Genomic DNA, 13578 nt, shown 5'->3' with positions numbered 1-13578 from the left:
CATAGGCGACAGACGTGTGTGGCGCTGAGACTCGAACCCAGGGCCTCACGCGTGCTAGGCCAGCGCTCCACCCCTGAGCCCCGCCCAGCCCACGCCCTTCAGTTCTTGACCTGCCTGTCCCACCCCAACCCTGCCAAGGCCCCGAGGTCCACCTGTAAATGCCCCCAACTCACAGGCCATCCCTGCCTCCCTGGTGGCCAGGGTGCTTCAGGGGAGGGCAGAGCCCTGGGGAGCTGGAGGGCAGGGGAGGAAACCTGCCCCAAAGCGTTCGAAGGACCAGAGGAGAGAACAGTGGGCGGCAGGAGGGGGGCCCAGTGTGGCCAGCCAGCCAGAGCCCCAGAGGGAGCGCAGGCCCAGTAGGCCCCTTTCCTGCCACCGGTCTACCCCAGCTCTGGGGGAAGTGACTGCTTACCCTGGGCACCAGCCTCCTTGGAGATGCCCCTGGGGAGCGAGGGACATCTCATGCCCCTCTTGCCCAGCAGAGCCTCAGGAGCCTGGGAGCAGCTGGTCACCTGCTTTCAAGTCCCTACTGTGCTTCCATGTGGCCTGGGGCAAGGGGTTGCCCATCTCGGGCCTCAGTTTCCTCATCTGTGAAGTGAGTATCCCAGCAGGCCCCTGGGAGGCTGTGCACATGCAGCTGTTGGGCAGGCATGTGTGGGGCAGTGCACGGGAAGTGGGTCAGCCGTGCCCCACACGTAGCAGCTAGGGCCGTTGCTAAGGGCCTGGCCCTGAACTAGGTGGACTCCTGGTTCTTTTTGAGGCGGGCGCCAGCCAGGCCCACTCAGTAATGAGGAAGACAGGCTCAGAGGGGTGAAGTCACTTGCCCAAGGTCACACAGCTGGGCCATGGAGGAACTGGCGACTGGACTGAATTGTGTGTCTTCTCCCAGGTCTGACTACTCCCTATCCCAGGCTCCTGTCCCCTGCAGGAGTGTCCAGGGGCTGGGCAGAGACCCTATGGCTTGGCCATGTGTGAGGAGGGCCGTGGACTCCATCCTTTTCCTGGGGGACAGTGTGGGAGTGATGGGGCGCCCAGTCCTAGAGAGTACCAGGACGGGTGGCTGCCAGGAGGGGCGGGGACAGGCAGGCAAACCGGTCTGGCAGGCGGGCAGCTCAGGGCTCCAGTTGGGCCTGCGCGACAGTCGTGGGGCTGGCCCGGCAGCTCGGCCACGGGCAGGGAGCTGGGGCCGCAAGGCCGCCTCCAGGTACGTTTGGGGACCCCAGACCAAGGGAGGTGGTGGGCAGGACTGCAGACCTGGCCGCCAGCCCTCGCCACCCCAGTCCCCTAGGTCCCTCGGCTTTCCCTGCCGCGCCCCCCAGCCGCCACCCCTCCTCTCTGCCCGCGTGTTTCACGCCTTGAAGCCCACACTCCCCCCGGCCCAGCTTCGCCCTCTTCCCAACCCGGAGCCCTGCAATTCAGTTGTCCCCAGACTCCCCATCCCCTCATTCAACCTCCAAGTGTACCCAGCTGTGGAATCTGCTGCCCTTAGAGCCTTGGCCGCCCCCCGCTCGAGCCACACCAGCCCCCCAGCCCAGGCCCAGCCTGTTCCCTCAGCGGGCACCCCGCTACCCCAGCCTGCCTCAGCTGGGCACGCCTGTCCAACCCAGGGGGGCCAGGCGGCCCCCATCCTGCCTCGCCCCGCAGCCCAGGGGCCGGGAGCAGGACAGGCCTCTCACCTGCCCAGGAGCACATGGGGCTGTCCTGGGACAGGGCTGAGATGGCAACCCCAGCTCTCTGCCACTCGGGCCCCAGGGTGCTGGGCACTGAGTCTGTGGTGTCCCTCCTGCCCAGGAGCAGGCCCCCAATGTCCCGGCCTGCCATGAACACACACTACAACGTCCACTTCACCAAGAGTGCCCACACCCCTGCTGAGCGCTACTTCTTGGATCCAGAGGTGGGACGCCACAGAGGTAAGGGTTCCCGTTGAGGGCGTGGGCTGGGGAGGCTGCCCTGAGTGGTTGTTGAGGGAAGAACTCGGCCCCGGGGAGACCCGCCAGCGCCCCAGGGGAGGTGCTCTGTGCCCAGGTTGCTGTCCACCTCCTGGGCTCAGGCGGTCCTTCTGCCTCAGCCTCCCCAGGAGCTGGGACTTCAGGCTTGACCTTGTGCCTGGGCCTGTAGAGGCTTCAGTTTGGTGGGGCCTGGGGGCAGGGGTGAGGGGGCCAGGAACAGGAACCTGTGCTGGGGACAGCAGCAGGGGAGACCCTCTGTGAATCTCCAGGCTTCAAGGGACACAGCCAACCCTGGGGGAGCCCCAGTCCAGCCTGTCTGCATGGCAGGGTGGGAGGGGGCGGCTACCTCCCATCAGGGCCGATCCAGCCTCCTCAGGGCCCAGGGGCCCCCAGCCTCCCTGGCCAGCACTGCCCTGCCAGCCTGCCTGAGTCTGGAACACAGTCCAGCCTTCCTGCCCTGTCCCTGTCTAGAGGCCACCACCAGTCACCCTGGCCTCTTCTGGACCAGCCAGGCCAGCTCCCAGCGGGTGCTCCCAGCACCCTCAATGAACCTTGCCGAGAGGACTCCCCAGGGACCCAGGAGTTATGGTAGCAGGAATTTGGGGCACCAGGATGCACAAGCCTCGGTTGTCACCCCTGACCCCACCAGGCCCAAGTCCTACTCCACCCACACCCCTTCTTTCGGGCCTCTGGCTTCTCAGGGCCCCTGGGGCCCCCACCAGTGCTTCCACCCAAGACCCGGCCTGGTCGGACTGGGGACGTGGCTCAGTTGTAGAGTGTGGCCTCCGGCGCACGAGCCCCGGGGTTCAGTCCCCTCTGCCAGCACCCGGGTCAGGGAGTCAGGCGCAGTCACGGGCGCTTCCTTCCTTTCAGGATGCTGTCATCAGTGGCGCCAGGACCCAGCGGCCCCTGGAGCCCATGGGCCCTGTCGGTCGTCCCCCCAGTCACACTGGCAGCAGGCCTACCACATCCACCGAGGGGGTGGCAGTGGCCGGCGCCAGGGCCCCCAGCCTCGCACCTGGCAGCAGCGGCGGCAGCCCCAGCCCCCGCCTCCCAGCCCGCTGCGGCAGCGCCTCTGCCCAGTGCACGGGGTGCAGAAGGGGCCGCCTGCACCTGCCGCTGCCCCCTTGGGACCAGCCAGCGCCCCCCAGCCACCCCCTGCGCCCGTCACACCGCCCGCCTCGGCCGCCACCCTCCTGGAGCCCAGCGAGCCCACCGAGACCCGGCCCCTGCCGGCCCCGGCCGCCTGCGGCTCCTTCACCGCCTACGGCTCCGGTGCTCAGCCAGGCCTGCCCGGCTCCCTCCGCTCCTGCCTCGCCTCTCACCTGGGCCTTTGCTCCCTGGCTAGCGCCTCTGACCACCCACCTCCCACACTCTGGTCCTGCTCAGAAGGGGCTCGTCCCTGCCCCTGGGTCCCAGGGGCTGCCTCTGCCTTGCCTATCGGTGCACGGTGTCTCGGTCCGGCGACAGCCAGGGCCTCTCTCCCCCTCTCCTTGCTGACCCCTGGCTCTGCTTTCTCTTCCCAGCCCTCTCTCCGCTGGCCCTGGAGGCCACGGAGGACATGGGCAGGGGGTGACAATGACATGGGCAGCTTGTTGGCCAGCTCTGGCGTGGGGGAGACGGCCAAGCGGAGCTGCAGCAAGAGGTAGGGAGTGGGCTGGGGGGCGGAGCCAGCAGGGCAGAGGTGGGCGGGACCCACTGGTCCCGCCAGGTATGGAGGTCCGGGTCCAGGCAGCGGGCAAGGGGGGCCATCCTCATGGAGCTTGTTCTCCTGGGGGAGAGGGCAGCACAGGAAGGAGACAGATGAGACCCGGCCACCAAGGCCGGGTCTCATTAAGGAGGCATCTGCGCAGAACCGGTGCAGCAGAGTCACCAAGGCTAAGGCCCTGAGGTGGCCTGTTCCAGGGACAGCAAGGAGACCAGTGCTGCACTTCGGGTTTTCCCCGAGCGAGGCGGGAGCCACGGGCAGCTTTGGAGGGACAGGAGCTGACTCAGGATCCATCAGGACAATGGGCTGCAGGTGCCCTGGGAGCAGGAGGCTGCAAGAGTGGGTGGAGGTGCTGGTGGCCCGGCGGCAGAGGTGGGGACACAGTTGCTTCTGGTTCAACAGATGATGAACAAGGACTCAGTTCTAGTTTGGGCACGACCTTGTCACTGGAGCCTTGGGGCCAGGATGCCCATTTCATGCACAGGAAAATAGAGGCTGAGTGAGGTGAGGTCACCCATTGATTAGGGAGAGCTGGAGTAGGTGCGCCCTGGCCACCGCCACCTCAGCCGACCTTGTCCTGAGTCTTCCTCCTGCCCTCCTGCCTCTGCCACTAGGCAAGGCCCAGTTCCCGCAGCACACCAGCTTGTGAGGAAGCAGGTGTGTCCCACTGCCAGCTGCCCTGAGGTTGGCCCATCTCCCACCCCGGCCCCATCTTGGCACTCCAATTCCAGGTCCAAGAAGTACTTGAGGGGTGGGCGGGGACAATGTGGTGCTTGGTAGCCAGGTATCTGTGTCCTGGATGCCCATTCCAGACAGGGAACAAGGACCTGGCCAGACCCTTTGGCTTCCATGCTCCCTGGCACTCCTCCTAGGAGGGGCTAAGCCTCTCAGGTCTCACTTCCACAGTCCTGCAGAGAACCAGGAACCTGGTCTGGCACCTCTCTCCCAAGCCTGGTCAGGTGGGATTAGGTGACTTGTGGGCATAGGGTCCTGGAGAGAGGTGAGGTCAGGGTAAAAGGTAGGCAGGAAGTGGAGGGGAGCCTTTGGTCCTCTGGACCCACCCTGTGCCAAGCTAACAGTGGGCAGGAGCTGACCTGCATGGGGGACTTTTGAGGGTGGAAAGCTGTGTCTTAGTGTCCAAGGACCTTGTGTCCCATGAAAGGTCCATGGAATTCTCCCAGGGCAGCCATGAGCTGGGCCCAGCAAGCCTGATGATGGAGGGTCAAGACAGCCAGATTCCCACAAGCCTCTGGTCTGGAGCTGGGAGAGTCCAGACTCCCAGCCTCAGCATGGCAGGTCCAGGTCCAGATCCTCCAGAGGGCACATCTGTCTCTGGCAGTGGAGGCTCCAGAGGTCTCCATTGCAGTGGCTGACCTGGATCACCTGGGGAATCAGGGAGGGGCTTCTCCTGCAGGGAGGGGCTGAGGGCGGGGCTTCAAAGGACAGAGGGGAGGAGGGAGGGTGGTGCCAGGCCAGCCTCACTGACTGTTTCCCCACCTGACCCCCAGACATCCTGACAGAGGATGACGTCTACTGCAGCTGCCTGGCCAAGACTCTCTGCCACGTGCCCGTCCCTGTGACTGTGGGTTTCTATGCCCCCTTTGGCTGCCGGCTGCACATGATGCTGGACAAGATCACCAGTGAGGACCTGGGTTGTGGGGGGTGGGGAGGATAAGGAGCAGAGCCTCTGGCCTTTGGCCTCTGCCTAGTGTGAGACTGCCCCAAGGTCCACCCCCCCTGAGACCAGCCTGCCCCAGTCAGGCACCCATAACTCAGCAGTGACCATGCCCCTGTCCATAGCGTCTGCCCTGTCCCTGCCCACGCTCCTCCCTGACCTCCTGGCTGCCTCTAAGCTCATCTGCTCCCAGTGTCCCTCCTGCCCAACAAATCCACTCCAAGGAATCTTCGTAAAATACCAACTGGTCCTCCCCTGCTCAGGAGCCTCCCTTGCTCCCCAGCACGCTGGGGAGAAAACCTGGTTCCTCACTGAAGTGGCAGCCTCCTGCCGACCCTACTGGTCCCTGTGGCCCGGTGCTCACTCCCAGGACACCCAGCAGACAGATGTTCATTGAAGGCATGTGTGGAGACCTCCTGGCCAGCTCCCAGACCCTGCTGGAGCTCAGACCTCAGCCCCAGTAGTGGCCAGAGACCTCAGGGCTCCTCCATGGGTGTTGGTGGCAGTTCTAGTGCTGCCCATCCAGTCCTGCCCCTGTGCTGTCACAGGGGCACAGCAGGGGCCTGGATCAGAAAGACCATGACAGGGAGAGGCTGTTCTGAAGTCCCTGCCCTGGGCTAGGTGAGGTCCACTGGCTCACTTGCTGCCTGGGACAGAACCTGCCCTGGACGTGATCCATTCTTTGGGTTTCCTAGCTCCATCTTAGTGCCCAGGGGACACAGTGGTGACCAAGATAACCAGGGCCCTGCCCTCAGTGCAGCAAGGGACACAGATTTGTCTTCAGACAGTGGTGACCCAGCCTGGGGTGGGGAGCTTCCGAGAGGAGACAGCGGCTAAGGCACTGGAGGAGGACCAGGACCGTCAAAGGAAACCCATGCTGTGTTCCTACTGCTTCCCATTCTCTTCCCCAGCGAGTCAGTCTGTCGTTCCTTCCGCCCCTGGGGGGCCCTCCTAGGGCCTTCTCAGGACCCCTAAGAATGGCCACCAGCCTCTTGCAGAGTCCTGGCTCTTCTCATCTCCTCCCATCCACTCTCTCCTGAAGGCTTTGCTTCTGCCCTTGACCGCTTTTAGTGCAAGCCCGGCTCCAGGCCTCTCCACGCCCCACCTTCTGCACTGGCCCCAGTTCTTTAGTCCAAGTCCCTGCCGCCAGGTGTCCAGCCCCTTCCCAGCCCTCCCCGTCCCCAGCCTCGCCGGAGCGCCCCACCCCACCGCGGGCCTTTCTGCCACTTACGCGGCCTCCCGCGCCCTCCCGCCCCGCAGCGCTGATGCAGCAGGAGGCGGCGCAGCGTGAGGCCGAGGAGCTGCAGCGCGTGCAGTGGCGGCCGCGGCCCGTGCGCGGCTGGGGCTTCCCGCGGCTGCTGTGGTACCTGGTGTTCCTGCAGCCCATCATCACCGAGGTGCACCTGCGGCGCAAGAACGTGCAGTTCCTCTTCATCCGCTTCAGCGCCTGGCAGTACGCCGGCACGGACAAGCTGTGGGCCGGCCTGGTGACCACGCTGTGCGAGGGCATCCGCCATCACTATGGCGCGCTGCCCTTCAGCGTGTACTCGGTGCTGGGCAACAAGCCAGCCACGACGCCGGACTTCTGCCAGCGCGAGTGGCACTGCCGGCGCCGCGTGTGCCTGGCGCTGCTGGCGCTGCTGGCGGCGCTCTGCCTGGGCGTGGGCCTGCTCTACCTGTCCCTGGGCGGCCGCGCGCTGGGCCACGGCAGCGCAAGCGGCAGCGTCCTCAAGGTGTTCGGTGGCGCGGCCACCACGCTGTCGGGCTCGGGGCTGCTCATGGCCGTGTACTCGGTGGGCAAGCACCTGTTCGTGAGCCAACGCAAGAAGATCGAGCGGCTGGTGTCGCGCGAGAAGTTCGGCAGCCAGCTGGGCTTCATGTGCGAGGTGAAGAAGGAGGTGGAGCTGCTCACCGACTTCCTGTGCTTCCTGGAGATCTACCAGCGGCGCCGGCTGCGCGTCGTGCTCGAGGTCACCGGGCTGGACACGTGCTACCCGGAGCGCGTGGTGGGGGTGCTCAACGCCATCAACACGCTGCTGTCCGACAGCCACGCGCCCTTCATCTTCATCCTGGTCGTGGACCCCAGCATCCTGGCCGCGTGCCTCGAGAGCGCGGGCAACATGAAGGGCACGGCCGACAACGGCTACCTCTTCCTCAACCGCACGGTCACGCTGCCCTTCTCGGTGCCCATCATGGGCCGCCGCACCAAGTTGCAGTTCCTGCACGATGCCGTGCTGAGCCGCGATGACCTGCTGTACCGCGAGATCACGCGCAAGCTGCGGCCGTCCGGGGGCGAGGGCGGCGAGGGCGCGCAGCTGCTGGCAGTGGAGACGCAGGCGGGCGGCGAGCGCGAGCAGGGCCGCATCGACGCCGAGGCGGCGCGCCGAATCCAGGAGGCACTCTTCTGCCTGCACGACGAGCGCGACTGCCTCTACGAGTACGTGCCCGACAACGTGGTGTCCATGCGGCGCATCGTCAACACCGTGCCCATCACCGTGCGCCTGCTGCAGCAGCAGCAGCAGGCTGACGGCGGGGGCCCCACGCCGCGCCAGGCCGTGGCCTGGGTTGTGCTCGCCAACCAGTGGCCCTGCCGCCTCAGCTGGGTGCTGCAATGCCTGGAGGACCGGCAGCAGGCCGGGGGCGCGCCCGAGGGGCGCGCGCGCCTCTGGGACGTGTTCTGCGACAACAGCCGCGAGCTGCACACCATGACCAAGGCACTGCAGAATGTGCTCGACCTGGACGGCGACCCGGAGCTCTTTCAGCGCTTTCTGGGCGCTGACTTCCCCTTCACGGTGGCCGAGGCGCAGAGTCTGCTGCGCTGCACCGTCAACCTGGACCACTCCATCCGCCGCCGCATGGGCCTCATCCGGGCAGTCAGCACGCTCAAGCCGCCCACCCCGCCCAAATCCCCTGCCCGGGATGCCCCCAACGCCATCAACGGAGCCAACGGCGCCTCAGGACCGTCTCCAGCAGGCCGGGATTCAGGGCACACCAGTGAAGCCCACCACCCCCGGGAGCGTGCCCACGGGGGCAAGCCGAGGCCTGTAGCCTGAGCGCCCTCCACTCCAGGGGGACCAGCCTCGGTGGACCGTGAATGAAAACTCCAGGGCGGCAGAAAGCAGCAACTCCCCTGCCAGCCCTGATGAGGGTGTGTGGGGAAAGTCTGGGCCAAAACTCAGGACCCAGTGAGGCCAGCAGTGGCCGAATCACCAAAGCCGCTCTGGGAGCCAGAGAGGGCAGTAGCCTCCAAAAGGGGGCAGTGTGCCTGGGCGTGCCTGAGAGCGGCACGGGACCAGTGAAACACACAGGGTTCAAGTGCAATAAATGAAGATAGAGATGGCTTGGGTTGATCTTGATGCCCTGGACTGCCTTGCTCAGCAAGCACTGAGGACCAGGCCTGCCCTGCCCTGCCCATTTCCTCCTGAGGGCCAGACCTCTGAGCTGCATCCTGCCAACAGAAGGTGGCATCCCAGGTGGCAGGAGGGCCTGCGGGGGTGGTGAGGCTGTGGAGGCGGGGGAAATGAAGGACAGATGTGCCAGGCTGACTCAGGCAATGCAGGGCGTCCAGGCCTCAGGGGATCCCAGGTCCCTGTCCCCACGCCCTAGCCTGCCCTCTGTGGGCAGGGAAGGAACTGGCATTTCCGAGGGTGGCGCCCTGATGACCTCAGCAGCTGCTCCACCCCCAGCACAATGGGTTGATTGGACTCAGGCAGCCGCGTGGGCTAGAGCCTGCCCCAGCCGAGTAACTGTCCAGGAGGTGCCTGTTTTGAGTCATTCCAGGGCCACAAGCTGTCATTGACACGGAAGCCACCTGAGCAGCCCCGTGGATGAAGACAGGGAAGTTGAGGACCAGGGATTAGGGACATTCGGGGCACCTGGAATGTGAGCTAGACTGGCATTGCCACCACCTGCCCCTTCCTCAGCAGGACAGAGACCTAGGACAGGGCTGTCCTCTGGGCAATTCCCAATTCCTCATTCATCAAACACTGAGCCTCACAGGAAGGCCTGCGGGGTGCCTGGCCCAACCTGGTGTTGGGGGAGCAACGGGGACCGTCAACGAATAAGCTGGGGATCAGAGGTTGAGGGCATGGCTTTGAGCCAAGGCCCTGAAACCCCAGGGCTCTGTGAAGGTGCCTAACCTCTGGCCACCTGGCCTCACATGCTGGTCTCAGCCGGGCGTGGCTAAGCGGGCCCAGCTGGGAGACGTCGCCCGTAGCAGGGGAGAGCCACCAGGGAGGGCAGGGTCAGGCGTCTCTGGCGTACTGCCACCAGTACAGCCCTCTTCTGGTCTTGCTTCGGCCACCGTTCCCCACAGCTGAGCGCCAGGCTATCGAGGTGGGCCGGGTCCTGGGCTGCCCTGCTGTCAGAAGCCCCGGTCAGTGCTACGTGGCACCCAGCAGTGGCCAGACTGTTCATTTTATCTTAAGACCTTGGCCAGGAGGGCAACAGGACGTCAGAGTGGCTTGTGTGGCCGTGATGGCTCTGCCAAGATTCACATGCCCTCGGGAGTGTGGGACTTTCGTGGGTATCGGTACAGGCAAGGCCAAGGGGCTGTCACCAGCGGTAAGGGTGTTCGAGCGAGGCTGTGCCTGTCCTGCACAGCAGAGGGTGAAGCACGCTGGCCTTCTCGCCATCTGCCCCAAGGCAGGGATGCCGGGGTTCTGGGGGATGATGGAGCTCCAAGTGCGTGACAGGGCCACATCCACAAGTCACTTTGTGAATAGCGGCCTGGTTCAAAACCCCACAAGCACGACAACCCACACGACTGTTCCAGCCACCAAGGTCTTTTAAGATTTGGCGTAGGGCTGGGGCTGAGGTAGAGCACTTCCCTAGCACGCGTGAGGCACTGGGTTTGATGCTCAGCACCACAGATAGAGAAGTAAAATAAAGGTCCATCAAGAGCTGGGGCTCGGCTAACAGAGACCCCCACGAGGACCAGTTGGGCATACTGTGGGTGACTGAGGGCAAGGGGAGAAAATCCTTGGCCCAGGGGATCCCCTCTACCTCCAGCCCACACAGGGTCCCTGAGAATCAGGAGCCCTGTAAAACTGTAAAATTTCTGGTGCCTGCTACAACAAAGTCCCATGGACAGGACAGCCTCAGGTGAAGTGGCTTCAAGGTGCAGAGGGCACCCTTCTGTGCCTCATCTATGGCTTTACTCCCACCTTTGTGTCCAAATTCTTTTACGGTACTGAGGACTGAACCCAGGGCACTCAACCACTGACCTACATTCCCAGCCATTTTTATTTTTTGAGGAACAGTCTGGCCTTGAACTTGTGATCCTCCTGCCTCAGCCTCCCTTGTCCTTGGAATTACAGGTATGCACCACCTGTAAAGTAGCGTTGCGGGTGGAACCCAGGTCCTTGGGCACATAGACAAGCGCTCTGCCATCGAGCCCCACCCAGCTCCCCTGGTTTAGGGCCTGCCTAGTGCGCTTATTGGAAACATGATTACCTTGGTAAAGTCTATTCCCAGAGGCCATGTCCTGAGCTACTGGGGGCTGCAACTTCGGTATCTTTTTTTGTGTGTGGGGAGCACATCAACTTGTAACAGCTGGAAAAACCCAATTCCTCACCTCAAGCAAATTTATTGCAAGCATGGGCAGGGACAAGGCTAGGATGAGGACCCCAGCCCCTCACAGGTACGCAGGGGTAGATGAGCCACACCCACCTGGCCTGGAGACGGAGGCAGAGGCCAAAGCCCGAGGTCTGGTTAAACTGGCCACACAGCTCTGCCAACGCTGACGGACCCCGGCCAGGCAAGCCCGGCTTCTCAGCATTCGGAGGCACCTCTCAATCCTGGGGCTCACCCAGAAGGGGCTGAAGCCAGGGTGTCCTGCAGTGGGTCCCTCCTACCCCCTCCCCACTGTGCCCACAGCCACATCAGAAAGGATGACACGTCCAGAACTCAGAAGTGGAGACAGGCTGGCTGTGCCCATGTCTCCCAGCTGCTGAGGCACAGACGGATGACACGAGCTGGTGGTAGCTATTGTGTATGGTTTCCCTGAGCCCAAATGGGAGCCCTGAGGTTGTCCTACGGAGCAGGGAGGACACTCAAATGACAATCACAAGCGTACGGTGGCTTAAATGAGAAAGGTGCTTCCTGGTGTGTGCAGGAGGGGACCCTCACTCAGCTGGGGAGGGCAGAGGGTGATGGCCAAGGCCCTTCCTCAGGCGGGACCTGCTCTCCTTGAGCCACAGGTGACCAAGTGGAGACCGCTGCACTCGAGCCCTGTAGCTGGTGGGTGCTCAGGGCCTGGTCCCCCAAAGACGTGCGGCACCCAGCTGGACACAGGTGTGGGTGGAGGGGGAGGCCACTTGTTTTTCCTCGTTGGGGACCACGAGCACCTGAACCAGGGCACATGAAGGCAGAGCACGCAGAGAGGGGCGAATGGTGAACCCAGCCCCGTTTATTAGAAAAGGTGTGAACAGAGCTGCGCCGGCAGGGGGCCGTCCCAGCCCGCACCGCCACCGCCCGCGCTCGTAGTGCCTCCCAGGGCGCAGCCTAAGTGGCCCGGGCAACAGGAGCCCCAGAGCCCGTGCCACACCGCCCCGGCTCCCTGATAGAGTTATTGCACTTAAGAAGAAGAAAGCTCTGATCTCCGCACCCAGCCCCCCACCCCACGGGGCCTCCAGTTTCCACCACCACCTCGGCTCACCACCCCTCCCGTGCCACCACTTGGTCCTGTTCTGGACCAACGGGGGCCATCCCACCACCACCCTGGACTCCTGCCCTCAACAGGGCAGGCCTGGCCAGTGGACCCTCCTGGAGTGGCCTTATGGCCTGATGTCCTTGGGGACCGCTTCCTCCTCCTCCCATCCGCCCCCAGCCCAGAGTCTCGAGTGGCAGACATAAATAGAAGTGCTGAAATCAGGTGGAGCGCTTGCGGCTCCTGCACCCGTAGTGTCGCCTGGGACAGGCCTCCGGGCACCCACCCGGCATCCTGGGTCTCAGCAAGGCTGGGCGAGGGGAGCAGATTCTCATGGCTCTGGTCTCGGCTCATCAAAGACCCACCGGGAAAAAGGAACTGAGGGAGCAGAGAGGAGTGAAGTCAGAGCAGGGCTCTGTCGCTCTCCCCAGCCCCCAGGTCCTCGCCCACCTACAGTGTCACAGTGTGTCCTGTGTGGCCTCCTGACTGGCCTCCAGAAGCATCTCCTCCAGCTTCTTCTCGTCCTGGGGGCGGTGCAACTCTGTGGGCGGCAGCTGGTCAGCTGGGTGGGTGGGGTGCACACACCTGGCCCGGCCCTGCCTAGGCTGACCTGGGGCCAGCAGAGGGACCAAGGCCACAGACTTCACAGGCTCCCACCCTGGGGAGAGCTCCCAAGACCCCAGGGACACAGGATAAGAGCCAAGGACTCGTCCTGCCCTTGGCTGGGAATCAGGCCTGCCGAGGCAGGTGCTGGTCTGGGGTCACACATGGTACCCTGGGGCCCCTGGTCACCCTGCCCTCAAGCCCCTCTCACCGTGTTCCAGGCTGCAGCTGCCCCCCTTGGCCTCGGGCCCCGGGGGTGGCTCTGGGGGCAGTGCGAGGGCAAACTCAGGCTTCAGGCCGTTGGGCAGTGGTGGCCCTGACTGAGGCAGCTCCAGCTGGGGCTGAGGCTCAGATGACCCTGGGTCCTGGGTGCCAATGGCCTCAGGTGGCGGTAGGGTTGGTGAAGCGGGCGGGGAGGAAGGGGGCGAGGCGGGCGGGGAGACTAAGGTGGGTGGAGCAGGGGGCTCTGCCCTTTCAGGTGGACTCTCCACCCGGGTCACCACAAACACCTTGTGACCCCGGCCTGGGCTGGACACAGAAATGCGTTGCTCAGTGGGGGAGGAGGGGCTGCTTGGGGGGCTCCTGTCCCCAGGGCCCAAGGAGTCCGTGGGGGGCACCAGGGCAGGGCAGGGGGCCGAGGGTCTCTGGCCACCACTGGCCTCCTCTCTCTGCCTGTCCTCCTCCTCCTCCCCGTCAGAGGCTGAGTCTGAGTCTGAGTCTGGGCTGGGCCCGGTGCTCGGGGCCCCGTTCTGTGCCCCAGCAACAGGCGTGTCCCCGGGCTCCTCGAGGGGCTGGGGCCCGGTGACGGTGATCTCTGGCATGGAGGCTGATGGCTGCAGCTGCTGCTCCCTCTCCTGCTCTCGCGCCAGCTCGAAGTTGCGCCCACAGCCGCTCTGGATCTCGGCCAGCAGCGCCTTCTGTGTCTCCATGAAGCTCTTCACCTGCAGCGGGCAGCCTGGCTAGGGCTTGGCTCGGGGCCGCCCACTGCCCGTGC

The 13578-nt window shown here is 64.5% G+C and overlaps 2 protein-coding genes across 4 annotated transcripts in view; one reads left to right on the top strand and one right to left on the bottom strand.

Annotated features, from left to right (window-relative positions):
* The first annotated feature begins 631 nt into the window (after positions 1-631).
* Positions 632-8672, top strand: Nkpd1 (NTPase KAP family P-loop domain containing 1). 3 transcript variants are annotated; one of them, XM_047528580.1, is made up of 5 exons: positions 632-889; positions 1792-1910; positions 2823-3224; positions 5166-5297; positions 6593-8672. In XM_047528580.1, exons 1-5 carry the CDS (start codon positions 846-848, stop codon positions 8383-8385), a joined length of 2490 nt encoding a protein of 829 aa, XP_047384536.1. In that variant the 5' UTR covers positions 632-845; the 3' UTR covers positions 8386-8672. The 3 variants fall into 3 exon arrangements, with proteins under 3 accessions (XP_047384536.1, XP_047384538.1, XP_047384537.1); XM_047528581.1 differs by lacking the exon at positions 632-889 and adding an exon at positions 1104-1204; XM_047528582.1 differs by lacking the exon at positions 2823-3224 and having other exon boundaries at positions 633-889.
* Positions 8673-11707: 3035 nt separating this feature from the next.
* Positions 11708-13578, bottom strand: part of Ppp1r37 (protein phosphatase 1 regulatory subunit 37) — a 40473-nt gene continuing 38602 nt past the window's right edge. The window contains exons 11-13 of the mRNA XM_047528044.1: positions 12796-13525; positions 12436-12522; positions 11708-12359 (exon numbers count right to left, since the gene is read on the bottom strand). Coding sequence (XP_047384000.1) covers positions 12440-12522; positions 12796-13525 — 813 coding nt within the window. The 3' untranslated portion in view covers positions 11708-12359; positions 12436-12439. The remainder of the gene's footprint in view (positions 12360-12435; positions 12523-12795; positions 13526-13578) is intronic.

Source organism: Sciurus carolinensis, chromosome 16 (assembly GCF_902686445.1).
Source record: "Sciurus carolinensis chromosome 16, mSciCar1.2, whole genome shotgun sequence".
Classification (NCBI taxonomy): domain Eukaryota; kingdom Metazoa; phylum Chordata; class Mammalia; order Rodentia; family Sciuridae; genus Sciurus; species Sciurus carolinensis.
The sequence above is the reverse complement of the archived record's forward strand: the minus strand, read 5'-3'. Positions and strand labels throughout refer to the sequence as shown.